Here is a 13,255-nt window from a genome sequence, read left to right on the forward strand (position 1 = left end):
AATTTCTTTAATTTCAGAGAGAAGGGAGATTCTAAATTTTTTTAAATTATTATTTTAAAGTGGCGTTTGTCAGTAAGGGGAACCCTCCCGTGGCTGGGGTCAGAGCGTTGGTGTACGTGTGTGGATCAAACCTTGGGAGCCTTGGGACTGTGCGAGTGTCTCACCACAGCAGCTTATGGTTGTTAAGGTCTGGGGTTTTTTTAAGTGTTGTGACAGTTATTAAAGCTCCTTGGACCTCCTGCTTAAATAGCACCCTGTATAGGTTTGAAGAAAAAATTACTAGGTTGTTTTTGGTTCAAGTCTGGACGGGCTGTGGTGTTTGCAGAATGGAAGTTGGAGGCTGCTGTGAGCCCGTCCAGCGCTAACACCTCTACGCCTTCGAGGTAGGAGAGTGTTCTTAGTTCCAAAAGTGTGTCCGTGATCTTTATAACGTTAATGTAAGAACAAGGTGTTTAGTGATGTGTTGTAGCCTTTGTGCAAGTCATCTGCCATAAACCATGGCATGATTCAGAACAGGGTTCATAGTTCCTTCTTTGTTCCTTTGTTAATCACTGACTTGTGGGAGGCGCCTGCAGAATTTGCTAATGCATTCTTTTTGGGTAAGGATGACGCACAGATTGTCCTAATAAGGACTTAGTTTGAGAAAGGGGCCGTCTTCTTTGAGAAGATAGGGGCAAGTCATAGGGCGAGCAGTTTCTTTTTTAACTGAGAGATGACACAAGCACAAGTCATTTCCTTATTAATCGGTTCAAACCAGTTCTTACAGGAACTGCTGGTGATAAATGTGGGGCTTCTGAGAAGTCATTCATTTTATTCTCAGCACTGCACCAGTGCACAGCCTCAGCTGGCTTCTCCCTGGCTTTAAGGAAATGCTCTAGCTCCCAGCTTCTTTCTGTGTTACCAGCAGTGCATTTGTCACTGGTCTGCTCTGAAATGTTTTTCTTTTTGAGCACTTTTTGAGGATCTGGGGAAATATGTCCCTTTCAGAAGTATCAGATAAAAAGACAAAATCTGCGGTTTATTTCGTGGTTAGCTGCTCTCTCAAGTAGCGATGCCCTCCTGAGCTGTAGCTCAGTCTGAACTTTGTTCTGTTTGGGTCAGTGGTAAGTTTAAAAAAAATATTTTTTTTGTTTTTGTTTTTGTTTTTTTTTTTTCTCCCCTGTTTTGTCTTGTTCTCTGGGATGAACTTTGCATCAGTGCTATTCCAAGTATAGGTCCTTCTCTTCAGAAGCCATTTCAAGAATATTTGGAAGCTCAGAGGATAAAACTTCACCACAAACCTGACAGTGGCGTGCCACAGGTAAGAACCTCTCTGCCTCCCTCCCCAGTGAGTTTTTAACTTCTCCAGCTCTTTTGACTTGTCACGTTTACCGGTGTAACTCTTCTGTTTCTCAAAGATTTGCCGTGGCCCAGGGAATAGATAAAAATCTCATTTTAAAAGCAATCTGGGAATTAAAAATAAAACTGTAAATGTATGCAACTGCACTTAAAGCTCTTGAGGAATAAAGGAAACCATAAAGCAAGACCAATAGGCTGGTCTTGCCTCTGTATTAGCTGTGCCTATTTTGAAAGAGAAATTTAAGCAGAAAAGGGTTACATTTATGTCTGAAAATGTAACAAACTGCAGCATCAACACTTCAGAAGCCGGTAGGGTCTGTGGCTTAATGGCCAATAAACAAAATCCCCAAGCCTTTGCTGTTCGAAAGGAAAAGAAAAATCCTGTGTTTAGAGCCGGTACAGAGGGGCAGAACTTTCATACAAAAAAACCCCCATATTTTAAAGGACATACCCTGAATTTTCAGTGGGGACAGAGCAGCTTTGACATGAAATCCCTTAGGATACTAAGCATTTTTAGAATAAATCCATTAATCTGACTCACATTTCACATTTAATACTTGTAGCGCTTATAAATGTTTCTTTGCCCGTTTCTTACCAAAAAAGAGACTACATTAGGGAGGGTCGGGCTGGAATAACGAAATATGCAGATTCCTTTTATGCACATTGAAGTCATTTTTGTGCGGTGCATTGCTGCCCTCCTTTGACAAAAAAAGTACAAGTTACAAGTAGCCGTGGAAAACGCTCGGAAGTGGGACTGCCAAGGTCATCGCATTAACTTGTGGTGGCACCAGGAGAATTGGAGGCTAACTGGAAGATAACACAATATATGCAGTTTAGGAAAAAAACATTGTTAAAGAATGACCTATATTGTTTTCTTTGCAATGAACGTGACAGGGAATGACAGTCAGGGGTTGCGAATTCTGAACTCCGTGAATTGTTAGCAAAGAGAAACCAATACTAGGAATAACAAATCGCTTCACTGGCACACAAGTAATGATCAAGGATTCATCACCTGCCCTGCAGTGTATTTGGCAAGCCCTCCTGTGTTGTTTTTCAGGGGACTAATGTCAGGTTTACAGAGACCTGCAGGAATCCTGTCAGCTTGCACTTGGTTCCTGTTTTTCATTTGACAAATTACATAATAATAATAATAAAGGTTAGGCTTCTCCCTTTCACCCAGAAAATGGAGAATTCTCCATTGTGCTGTCCACTAATCTTCATTTTCCTCCTTCTTCTGTTTTGTCTTTGTCTCTTCAGGGGGAAAACTGGCTATCGTGGATGTTTGAAAAATTGGTGATTGTCATGGTTTGTTATTTTATCTTATCTATAATCAACTCCATGGCCCAGAGCTATGCCAAACGACTGCAACAGAAGATGTACTCTGAAGAAAAAACCAAATGAGCTTGGAAAAAAACCCCTTGGAATGGGTTTTAGCAGACACAAAAAATGACACATCTTTCCGTATGTTTAAAAATCAGCATTATTCAAAATGGGGGAAGACTTTTTAACATCAATTTTCAACTATAACAAATTTTTATTTAATTTTGAAAGTAATTTGGACGTTAGAGCAGACGTTTCATTGACAAACTTGTAAATGTTAAGGTAAGGTGTAAATGCTTTACATGTCTGAGTTGTATTATATGGGATGGACAACGCGATGTTAAATGGAGTTTAACACAAATGTTGTCCATCCAAATTGCTTCCAAAACTGATGATTTAATGCTCTCCATTTCCCAATTTAACTTCAGACTGACCTAAGGGTAACTTTGGATTTTGAACGGTGGCTGGTTTGCTTTTTCCATAACTTTCAAGACCATCAAAATGTATATAAATGACTACAGATCGGATACAAACTGTTGCATGTCCCTCATGGTAAGGCTGTTCCATCAGAACTCTCCAGCGTCCCATTGCATTGCACGTGCTCTCGGTTGGAAAAGCCACCCTCTTAAACTTCATGATGTTAGCAGAGATGATTGATGTCAAAATGCTGAAGCTGGCATTTTTTATTCTGTATATTTAGAATGAAGTTAAGATAAAACTTTATAAAGTCATCTTTGATCATTCCAGAATTTCTTGTGTCAGTCTTTTTAAGCTGTTTTCTTTTCCTCTCCACTTCTGTATGCTCAGTTTCCTTAGTTTCTTTATTAAGCCTTAATCCCATGAATGGCATGCTTTACTCATCCTTCCTGCACAAATGGTGCTGAAGCCCTTTGTTCTTGTTTTTTTCTTTTTTCTTAAGAGCTCCTCACTTAGCAGAAGGAAGTAGAAAGCATATCACTTGCTTGAAGGTCGGCTCACTGGTTAAAATAGGCAAGCTGAATAGCTGGCGATATTTGTTATCATGAATTCTTCTCAGATGTTTGCCACTGATTGCAGCACCGTGGGCAATGATGGAGGAGAGAGGGGGGAAGAGTAACGATTCCAGCTGAAAACAGATTTGATGTCAAACCCAGCATGATGCAGAGAACCTTAGAGACCCTTAACTTAGGCTTTAAAAGTCAGATATTTTAAAAACCTTGTTCTTAACCAGCATGTGTTCCAGTTCTAATGTGCATGAACATAACCAACATTAACATGGATCTTTTTCCCTCTTCAGTAAGTAGGCATCCATTCCACTGCTACTGTGTATGTGTTGCTACTCTAATAATCTCTGAACTACGGGTTTTTATTTTTGTCCTAGGGGTAAGTAACGAGAACTAATTTGACTTTGAATTAGTGTTATCAAAAGGTGACATATGAGCACAAAGTAGGTTAGATCTTGCTCTCGTTTCGGTGAGTTATCCCTGCATTAGGTTAGGGCAGGTCTCGAGCGAGGTGTGAAAATACCTATTTTGTTCAATCCTGCCTGAATGTCCTCTTGTGTTGCCAACCGTCGTGACATCTCCATGGCTGTACCATCCTGTCGGATAGCTTATCAGACTGATGTTGACTGTTGGATCTCATGGCAACAACAGTCGGTAGGCTGTCTGACATTTTGGTATCTCTCATCTGACCGTTCGCTCATCCATCTCCAACTGTTTTCATTGAACATCAATAGCATGTAAATGTTTTTAGGTTTAGATGGAAATGAGTTCAGAAGGCGGGCAGTGCAGCGGTCTACATAAGAAACATCTTTTAAAGTTTCATCTCAGCTGTGCGTGAGGTTTGTAATGTTTCTCTCCTGTGCTTCCTCTAGGACTTTAAACAGTGTTACTGAATGAATGGGGAGGCGTTTCATAGGGACTTCTCTCAATAGGGCTGCTTGAGTAGGTTAAATTTAAATATCTAAAAGTCTGAGTGCCAGGAGGTACTGCAACATGGTTAAAAGCACAAAGGCCATTCATTTGCCCCTATGGATTTGTAAAAGATGAACAGTATTTCTTAAATCTTGGCCCTGGCAGCTTTGTCACTTTCAGGCCTAAAGATTGTCTTTGAAAATTACGTAGCAAAGAGCTTGTTCTCATACAGTGCGCATGCAAAAAAGCGTAGCTCTGCTTTCAGTCTGCCAAATCGTTAGTTCTGCACTTTGTAAGATCAGGTCAGCAGTTCACAGCTGCTTGTTTTGGTTTTCTTCAGGATACTTGGACTAGGTAAACAAGGGTTTGCTACTTTCCCCAGTTTTAGTACCTGCCATTCACCTGCGCGACGCTGCTATTTGCTTCACACAGTTCTGGTAGTGTCTTAAGGCCCTTTGTGAGAGTGAATTCAATTTATGCCATGTAGAGGCCCCTGTATGGTGTCAGATTGAAATGGGCAGACTGTGTGAGAGCAAGTAAAAAGAAAAAAAAAACACCTTCCTAGAGCTTGAGCCAATAAACTGTACCCTTCTAAATGCTTTAGGAGTCTCCTCGTAATTACACCTCCTTGCCTACTGGAAGACAAATTGAAAGCTTTCCCCCACTTTTATTGCAATCTGTGTGTACATGCATATAGTGAGAAATATAGATATCTGTTGTTCTGCAACTCATGTTTGTATGTGTCCATTCCAATAAGCTCTGCTGTTGTTTTGAAGCTTTCTAACATTATTTAAAGAAGGGACTGGTCATTCTACTTGCTTCTGCCTGCTCGGCCACTGGGAGATAATAAGACTTGGTAAAAGGTAATAAATAATAGAAATGAAAGTTATGCAAACCTAATGAGATTTGCAATGGATAGTTCTATGTTTGCTTAAATAAACAAACAAATACCTGTTTCCCGGTGTTTATTTCAGCTGGATTGTTTCCACTTCTGTACATTGAGCTTGTTGTTATGCTGTGAAATTGTCCCAAGCGTTCCGCAATGAGCGGGAATCTAGAAGATACATCTGCAGTTGCATTTTGTGGCTTCAGAGAAAGACCCAGAGCCTTTAGCATTTCATCTGAAAACATGTATTTTGCTCCCTTAATCCAGAGTGTCCTTTTGGTGTACATATTTTCAGTCACGCACTGGAAGCAGTCCATCACCTAGCTTAAAGGCTGTTAGAGAAAAATCCAAAGCGAGCTCTGTGGTGAGAGAAACAATCTTAGCACGATCACTGTATTTTTAGCTGATTCTTCTTGCAGCTTAGACACCGAATAAAGCATCTTGCTTTTTTCCTTGGGATTACTGAAAATCACATGGAAGTAACAACCCTTGTAACAAGTGATGTTTGGTTAGACATCAGAGCCGACTTTGAGGCGACAGAGGTTGGTTGAGTCTCCTCTGCTGTCACAAGTGCACTGTAAGCAGGGAGCAAAGCAGAAAGTTGGCCCTATTTGCCAGCCTAACAATTCTGAGAAGCACATCAGAGCCGAGGCCAGGTAGGACTGCTGCTGAGCCGCCTCCTAATTCTCTGCCTGCTTATTGCCTGACCTGTGAATTGTGCCTCACCACAACACACTGGGAAGGCTGCGTGAGGTGTAGGCGTGCTGGCGTGGCCTGGCGTGGCAGTCATGACGTACCCGTCATCAGGGCAAGAATTGAGTTGATGTAAGCAAAGCTAAAAAGGTCATGCTGGTCTGCACCAGGCCGAGCCAGGCGCAGGCCATGCCAGACCAAATCGTCCAGGTCCACGCTTCCCTCCATTCCATCAAAACTGTCAGGAAACCTCCTGCTCCCTGTCTCCACTTGTGGTTTCTTACCTCCTTCCCAGTGTCACACTGTGTTTCCTGTTAAAGCAGCTCCCTCTGAAATCACCCAGCTGCCTGTTCATGCTAAAAGACATTTGTCATTAATACTTGAAGATGGCTTAATGCTGTTCCAGAAAGTCCTTCCCTGCTGTGCTTTTGGGTTTCATTATTTGATTTGTTAGAATCAGCCTCCCTCTCACTGCAGGCAGCGCTAATTGCAAGCACAAATGCTGTGGATGTTTCCCTGATTATCAAGCACAAATACAAATATTAGTGAACAAAATTGACTGCAGGTGTAAAGTGAAGTGGTGATTGGGTGTGTTCCTTCCTCGGAGGTAAAAGTAATGCAGTTTTCTTTGAAGCACATGGTTAAAATATACTTTGTAATCAGCACTGAAAGGTAATTGAAATTGTTCTTCTGAGATTTAAAATTCTAGGGTTTTTTTCTGTAAATTTGTTTGGGGTTTGGGTTGGCATTTGGGGTTTTTTTTTGTTTTGTTTTGTTTTTTGCGGGGAAGTAAAAACAGTAAGTACTTTGCCCAGCTTTCTCCAGATTGCAGCACTAAGGAGTGTGAAAGCGGGAGAGCAGTAGCTGGGAAGGGCTTCCTGCTGGGCTGCCACCCCTCGCTGAGAGCAGGCTCGTCCAGGTGAGGGTTTAATTGCTGGAACCTTGGTGGATTTGCTGTAACCTCTTCAGGAAACAGGGAGTGAAGCAATCACCTTCCCTGTGAAACACCCTGCTAATGCATTCAGAGCTAGATTGAGGGTAAATATTTGCATATGCTCTTACAAACTAATTTTTAAAAGGATAATACTGAAAACCTCTTTGAGCCTGCTGTGACTTTCCTAACTCAAGTGTCAAACCGAGGCCATGAAATACTAGCATTTATTTCTTTATCAGTTTCATTTGCTTATTGATGCATCCACTCAGCTTTTATAAAAGGCAGCAAAACACAGTTGGTAGTGGCGTGAATGGGAGAGGCTGTAACAACCAGGGTTGGTTGTCTGAAGAGTGAAAAGAGCTCCAATGCAGAAACTCTTCGCGTGTCCATGAGACGTCTGTTGTATCACCTTACAGGTAAAAGCAAACAGGGAGAGCCCAGCAATCTGTGACGGGCTTCTTGGCACGCATCAGGAATTCAGCAAAATCGCATTTTGGTCAAAAAAGGTGACTATTGCTCCTTACTTAGTTTAAAGTGAAGAGGCTGTTGAGCTGTGGAGTCATTCAGCCTGTTCAGTGCTATTGACGTTCAGCTGTGGTAAAATGAACATGCGAATGTGAACCTGTTGCTTCACTCATGGAATGGGCCAGGCTTTGTTATACTTTGCCTTTACCCTTTATTGTGCTAGAGGGTGTTTTTTTTTTAATTATTATTATTCACTCCTGGAATGATTCAAAGAGCATTGACTACATTAGCATTAAATCAAAGGTCATCTTTCTTTAAACCTCATTTGACGAGCTGTTCAGATATGGATAAGTAACTGCTGCATCTTCCGTGTTTCAAGGGAGTTACTCCCAGCTTAATTGTTCTTCTGGTTTCCCAAGAAGCTTAAATGAGTTGCCCAGGCAGCTGGTAATAAGGAAACTAGCTGCTATTTCCTGATGAAAGGCAAGAGATAGGACTTGCCAGCTCTGTGTGTTGTTCCCTGCTCTGATAACTGCCCTGCAAACCCCACCCTTCTCATGGCCTCAGAAACTGCTTTTCTGTCCTTGTAAAAACTGGGAGTTGGTGTCTTTTCAGTGGGGACTGCTGGACTATTCCTGCCTGGGGGGTCCTGGGAGGGAAAGGCATGTATGTACATGTGATTTAAGGCACAATGCACTGCTTTTGGGTTTGGGTTGGGGTTTTTTTAATGCTAATATGATAGAGGAGGCCACACAGGTAGGGTTCTGCCTCAGGAAGGTGGTTGGGTCTTTTTGTTTCCTTGCAGCCTTGGTGGTGTGCCATTTAGCTGCTTTTTGCTATATGGAGTACTGTACTTGCCTCAAAGGTTATCTCGGATCTAGGCAGATTCTGTAACCTACACTGAAGTGTTTGTTGGCCTGGTTTTACACAAGATTGTGACCACAGTTATGACTGATGACATCAATCTGGAGGTAGTCACCTATTGCCTTACTTGGGTACCAGCTGATCTGCATGGCATTTCAAAGGCCGAAAGCCTTTTTGCTGCGAGGTGGCATCGCTTCAGTGAAAGACATCAGCCAGAGCTCTAAGCTGCTTCAGCACAGGCACCACCAGTGCCCGGTGTGCCTGGGGAGGTTAAACTCTGCTTCAGACCGTTTGACAAAGTATAAGAAATTCTTTGAGAGATGAGGTGTGTTTCCCAAAGCCTGTTCTAGCTGCACGTAACGACCTTGTGGTACACCTCTATTTTCCTTCCATATTGTCAGGAAAGAAACTGGCAGTTCTCTTGCAGAAGCTGCTGCTAACTAAACCACATAAATACTTTGAGGCTCACACTTACATGTAGAAACCATGTGAGTTTTAAGAGACCACATGTTTCTTAAGCTCTTTCCACCTCTTGAAAAGGCTTGAAAAAAGCTGGTTTGTGCGCTCAGCGTTTCTTTTCCATCTCTGAAAGAAACAGGACCTGCGTAAAGAGAAAATACACACTTAAATTTACAACATCATACAAATCTAGCCATGTTCACGAAACCTCTCTGGTCTGTTTAGAAATCGTGCTTCTCTCAGTGCCTCTTGTTTGCTGCAGCTGTTTTCTTAAGAGCTGTAATATCTAGGATATTTTCATAACAACAGATTTCATTGCTCTGATTCCTGGATTTTTACGTCTCCGCTCAGTCCAGCTGACCTCTCGTGGCATATAGTCACGTGCATTTGCATGTGTTGCATAAGAGACTAGGTGGGGAGCAGCAAGGAAGGGAGAAACTGTTAAGGTGCCTGAAGCTGGTATTTAGTTAAGTTCAAAGTAATGGGTGCAAAAAAATTTCAAAGCAGTATTCCTACTAGATCGGTGCTAATGCAATTGGTGATTTTAATTCTGTTGCCTCCCTTAAGTTCTGTATAAACTCGTCTGAACCACTTCTGCATGTGCACAACCACCATGTGGCGAATGACACTGCAGCATTTGCGCGTGAACTGGAAGTGTGGTGGTTGCCCACGAGGAGCCTGGTGTTCTTAAGCGAGGTGTGGAAATCTCCTGTGCAGCCTTTGGCAAGGGATCTCAGCTGTGGCTGAGGGAGGATCATTCCAGTTCAGTGAATAAGGAAAGTCTTTGTTTGACAGACCTGAGCCCGAGAGCCCTCGCTTAAAACTGTCATGGATGTGTCTCCTCTCGGTCCCTCCTGTGTCCCTGTCCACCCTCAGGGCTTAGTGACTTTTGGACAAGTTCAGGCCTCTTGGCTGGAGTTTTGTTCAACTTGAACAGGACCCTGTGTGTACTAAAGCAAGTTCAGGTGTCCTTTATAATGTCGTTGAAGAATCAGCTCCCCTTTCACAGCACACGTTAGGTCTGTATTTACTTTTTATATAAGAATACTTTGCTGTGAAAATACTAGTTTTGTGGAGAAGCCTGACTAAATCTTTAGAGAAGAAAACAATGTGAAAACCTGAGTTAAAGTCTCATAGAGAGAGAACGGAAGCTTTCTTCTTGGGAGAAGAGAATTTAATTGGATTTTTGTTCATCGGTTGCCAAATTTGTTTTTAATGTTTTATCAGTTGCATTAGGTGTCTTCACTAAAATCTGGCCTAGGAAGGAGAAATTGCTAGTTCACAACATCAGATAACTACATGAATACAGTTGCTGACTAGACAGCTCAGAATCGGGTAGTAATACAGGCTGAAGTTGCCCCAAGTGGGGTGGGGAGGAGATTTCCCCGTGTTTTCTTTGCAAGTGGCAGAAATGCATGACAGCTAGCAGCAACCAGTCTTACATGGAAATATGTATCCTTGAACTCAGTATTGTTCCGAGCCATCTGGAGAGGAGCAGCTCTGAACTATTGCCCAGCTCTCACCATACTTATTGGGGATGTTATAATGAACGGCTACAGCTGCCCTTGCCAACCGAGTACAGAGTCAGTATTTTATTACACCTTCGGCGTGTGGGATAAGGCTGCTTTCCATTTGGCTCCTTCGGGGTGTTCTGCTTACATGCTCCTGTAAATGATCTATTACATATTGGAGACTACTGGGCAAAAGTTCAAATTAAATCATGCCATCTGACCACAATTACACCACTCTCAGGCAACTGAAGTGTATTTTTGTGAGCCTTTAAATAAACATTACATTGTACATGTAACCAAATATGTACAATAATCATTTTTTGCAGAACACACCCATTTAAATGCAGATATACCGTATAAGATGGTATTTTTCTCATCACATATAACTACTGAAACAAAAGCTCATAGCTCAATGAAGCTCAAGCAGCGTTTATTCTGTCTTTTACATGTTAATCAGTGGCTTATTTTAGTTAGTTTCTCTACTTACTGCTCTTTTAAAATAGGAATCTTGGCCTAGAGAGAGCCTTCATTTTACTTATTTTTCTATCTTATGGTGTAAAATTACATGTTTTTAAAAAGTTGCTTTTAAGACCAGCAGCCAGGAAGGTTCCTGTGACCTGATTCATGCAGATAATTAGAGAGGCCTGTGCCTTTGATACCACTAGACTTTCTTAGAAGTCCCTGATTAGAATTTCTTAGGCTTCTGGGAACCATGGGGTTAAGGTTTAGAATTCTTCCATTTTCTTTATCATGGAAGACATTTATACCTCTAAAATTGCCTTTACATTTCCCCATGACCAGAAGCAGCCTCTCTAATCTCCTATCTCAGGATACCTTCGCCTTTTCCAGTGTGCTCCCTACGGCTGGCAGTAAGGTTTGTTGGAAATGCCACCCAATTTGCAGCTGTTCATGCTTCTGGGAAAGGGTTAAGCAGGTTCTGCTGATTCACGGAGGTAGGTGACTCATTACCCCAGCCGGATAGAGGGGAAGTGGCTGTCTAGAGGGAGAGGATTCATACAATATGAAATCAGAAGGGACCATTGTGAACTTTGAGTTTGACTGAAAACGCCGGAAAGGCTCTGTAGTTAAAATTCAGGATTATCAGCTCTACATCCCGGCGAGTTAAAGGCTGTCTGAGTGTCCAGGCTGTGCTTCTGGAGCGTGGGCAGCGGTGGGGTAGGAAAGCCCACAGGCAGAAGGCTGGAGGAGGAAGCCTACACTGGAATTTGCTGTCTTGGGAAGGCTGTGTCTGGGCTGCCCCTGATAGCAGGGGAGGAAAAGCAGCAACAAAATTTCTTTTGGAAGTTTTCTGTACCCTGTCAGATCCATGAATCACATTCCTGACGACTCTTGTGCAGTTTTTAAAGCGGTGTCCAGCAAAATGCAGACTTCTTTAAAGTACACTTTGACATGGGAGAATAATTCCTTTTGGCTGTTTGGTCCCTCATAATATTTATCTATACTAAATTTATTAACAAATGCGGAAGGGCGTGAATTATTAATTCAATATCCTTTTATGCCTTAATATTTCCCAGTAGTGCATCAGCTGGTGATTTGAACATAACTCCTCCTTTCTTATTGATAAAGTCCTAGTTGTTGTGGAAACTACAGATTTTTGCCCTTAAGCATGAGCTGTTTCTCTTTGGTAAATCTGTGCAGGTAATCCTCTTAAAAGCCCCTTATATTTTTACACTACGAGTCTATCCTTTCTGTACTGGTAGTCCGTCTAGCCTTATAAGCACCAATAGATACTTAAGTCCAAATAAATTGTACCCATAACTACACTAGTGCCCCATCACTTGGCAAATAGTTATTATGTTTAAAGTGTCTGTAACAGGTTAATTTTTGTTCCTGTTGTTTTGGTTTTTGTGGCCAAATAAAAGTCATCCTATTCATTAAATATATCTGCTATAGTTAGAGTCCTTGAATCAACTTCCAAGCAAGCTGCACCTGTCCATTACAAAAAACAATAGTCAGATTTGGTGCATTGTTCCTTGGTTTATGGACATCCTGTGGGTAGTTTGCCTAAAACTAGCAAGGTCAAGGCCGCCGATTCTGTTGTCCCTGCCTCCGTGAGCCATTGGCTTGTGCTGACCTTTGATCTACCTCATTAATTTTAACTTCTAATGAGATAAAGGCCCTCTTCCAGGCTCAGACTATTCTTTAGATAATTAATTTTCTCAATAAAATAGAAAATGACTACTCCATCATCTAATAGAATTGTAGATGATGAAAATTTTATAATAGCTATTCGCTTCCTGTCACTTTGACCCTCTCCTCTCCACATCCTGGGGAAAAAATAGAGGAATCCAGCCATAGATCAAAAAAATGAAGGCTTAGTTTGGGAAAGGGTGTGAGAATTTCAGAACTGAGGTCAGCAGTGAAAAACACTAACAGGAAGAAGGCTAGAGATGCCTAAAATATTTCCTATCAGTCTCATTTCCAGAGCAATGAAAGGAATTATAACAGCTAATACAACAGTTACACTTTTGTTTTCACCTCCTTTTTTCATTTTTTTCTAGTTTTGAGGAATCTGTGTTGTCAAAATCTGGCTGATGGTTGTGATCCTCTATCGTTGCTTTGAAAAACTTTGTCCTCCCATGGAACTAGGAGTATTTTCCCTGAACCCTAACTGTGAACAAGTTCTTATAGAAGTATCCTTGTTAAGCATAATGAACCTATTGGCCTAGCTCTGTCTTTGAGCTGCAGAATCATTCCTCTGTGTTTTCATATGTTACAACTAGAGATTAAATAAGGAAATGTTTATTTTTGCTTTGGGGTTATACATTAGCTGCGTGCTGTGTCTCCTGACGTGGCCCAAATTCTGCCATCAGAGGTAAAGAAACAAAACCCCCAAATATTTTGCCCCGTTAACTAAAAGTCACGTAAG

The 13,255-nt window shown here is 41.7% G+C and overlaps 1 protein-coding gene across 6 annotated transcripts in view; it reads left to right on the top strand.

Moving 5' to 3' along the window:
• Window positions 1-3,407, top strand: part of VMP1 (vacuole membrane protein 1) — a 68,938-nt gene extending 65,531 nt beyond the window's left edge. For all 6 annotated transcript variants that reach the window (XM_075113387.1, XM_075113393.1, XM_075113391.1 and 3 more), the window contains 2 exons: window positions 1,198-1,300; window positions 2,596-3,407. In XM_075113387.1, coding sequence (XP_074969488.1) covers window positions 1,198-1,300; window positions 2,596-2,739 — 247 coding nt within the window. In that variant the 3' untranslated portion in view covers window positions 2,740-3,407. The remainder of the gene's footprint in view (window positions 1-1,197; window positions 1,301-2,595) is intronic.
• The last annotated feature ends 9,848 nt before the right edge of the window (window positions 3,408-13,255 follow it).

Source organism: Phalacrocorax aristotelis, chromosome 18 (genome assembly GCF_949628215.1).
Source record: "Phalacrocorax aristotelis chromosome 18, bGulAri2.1, whole genome shotgun sequence".
In the NCBI taxonomy this organism is placed as follows: domain Eukaryota; kingdom Metazoa; phylum Chordata; class Aves; order Suliformes; family Phalacrocoracidae; genus Phalacrocorax; species Phalacrocorax aristotelis.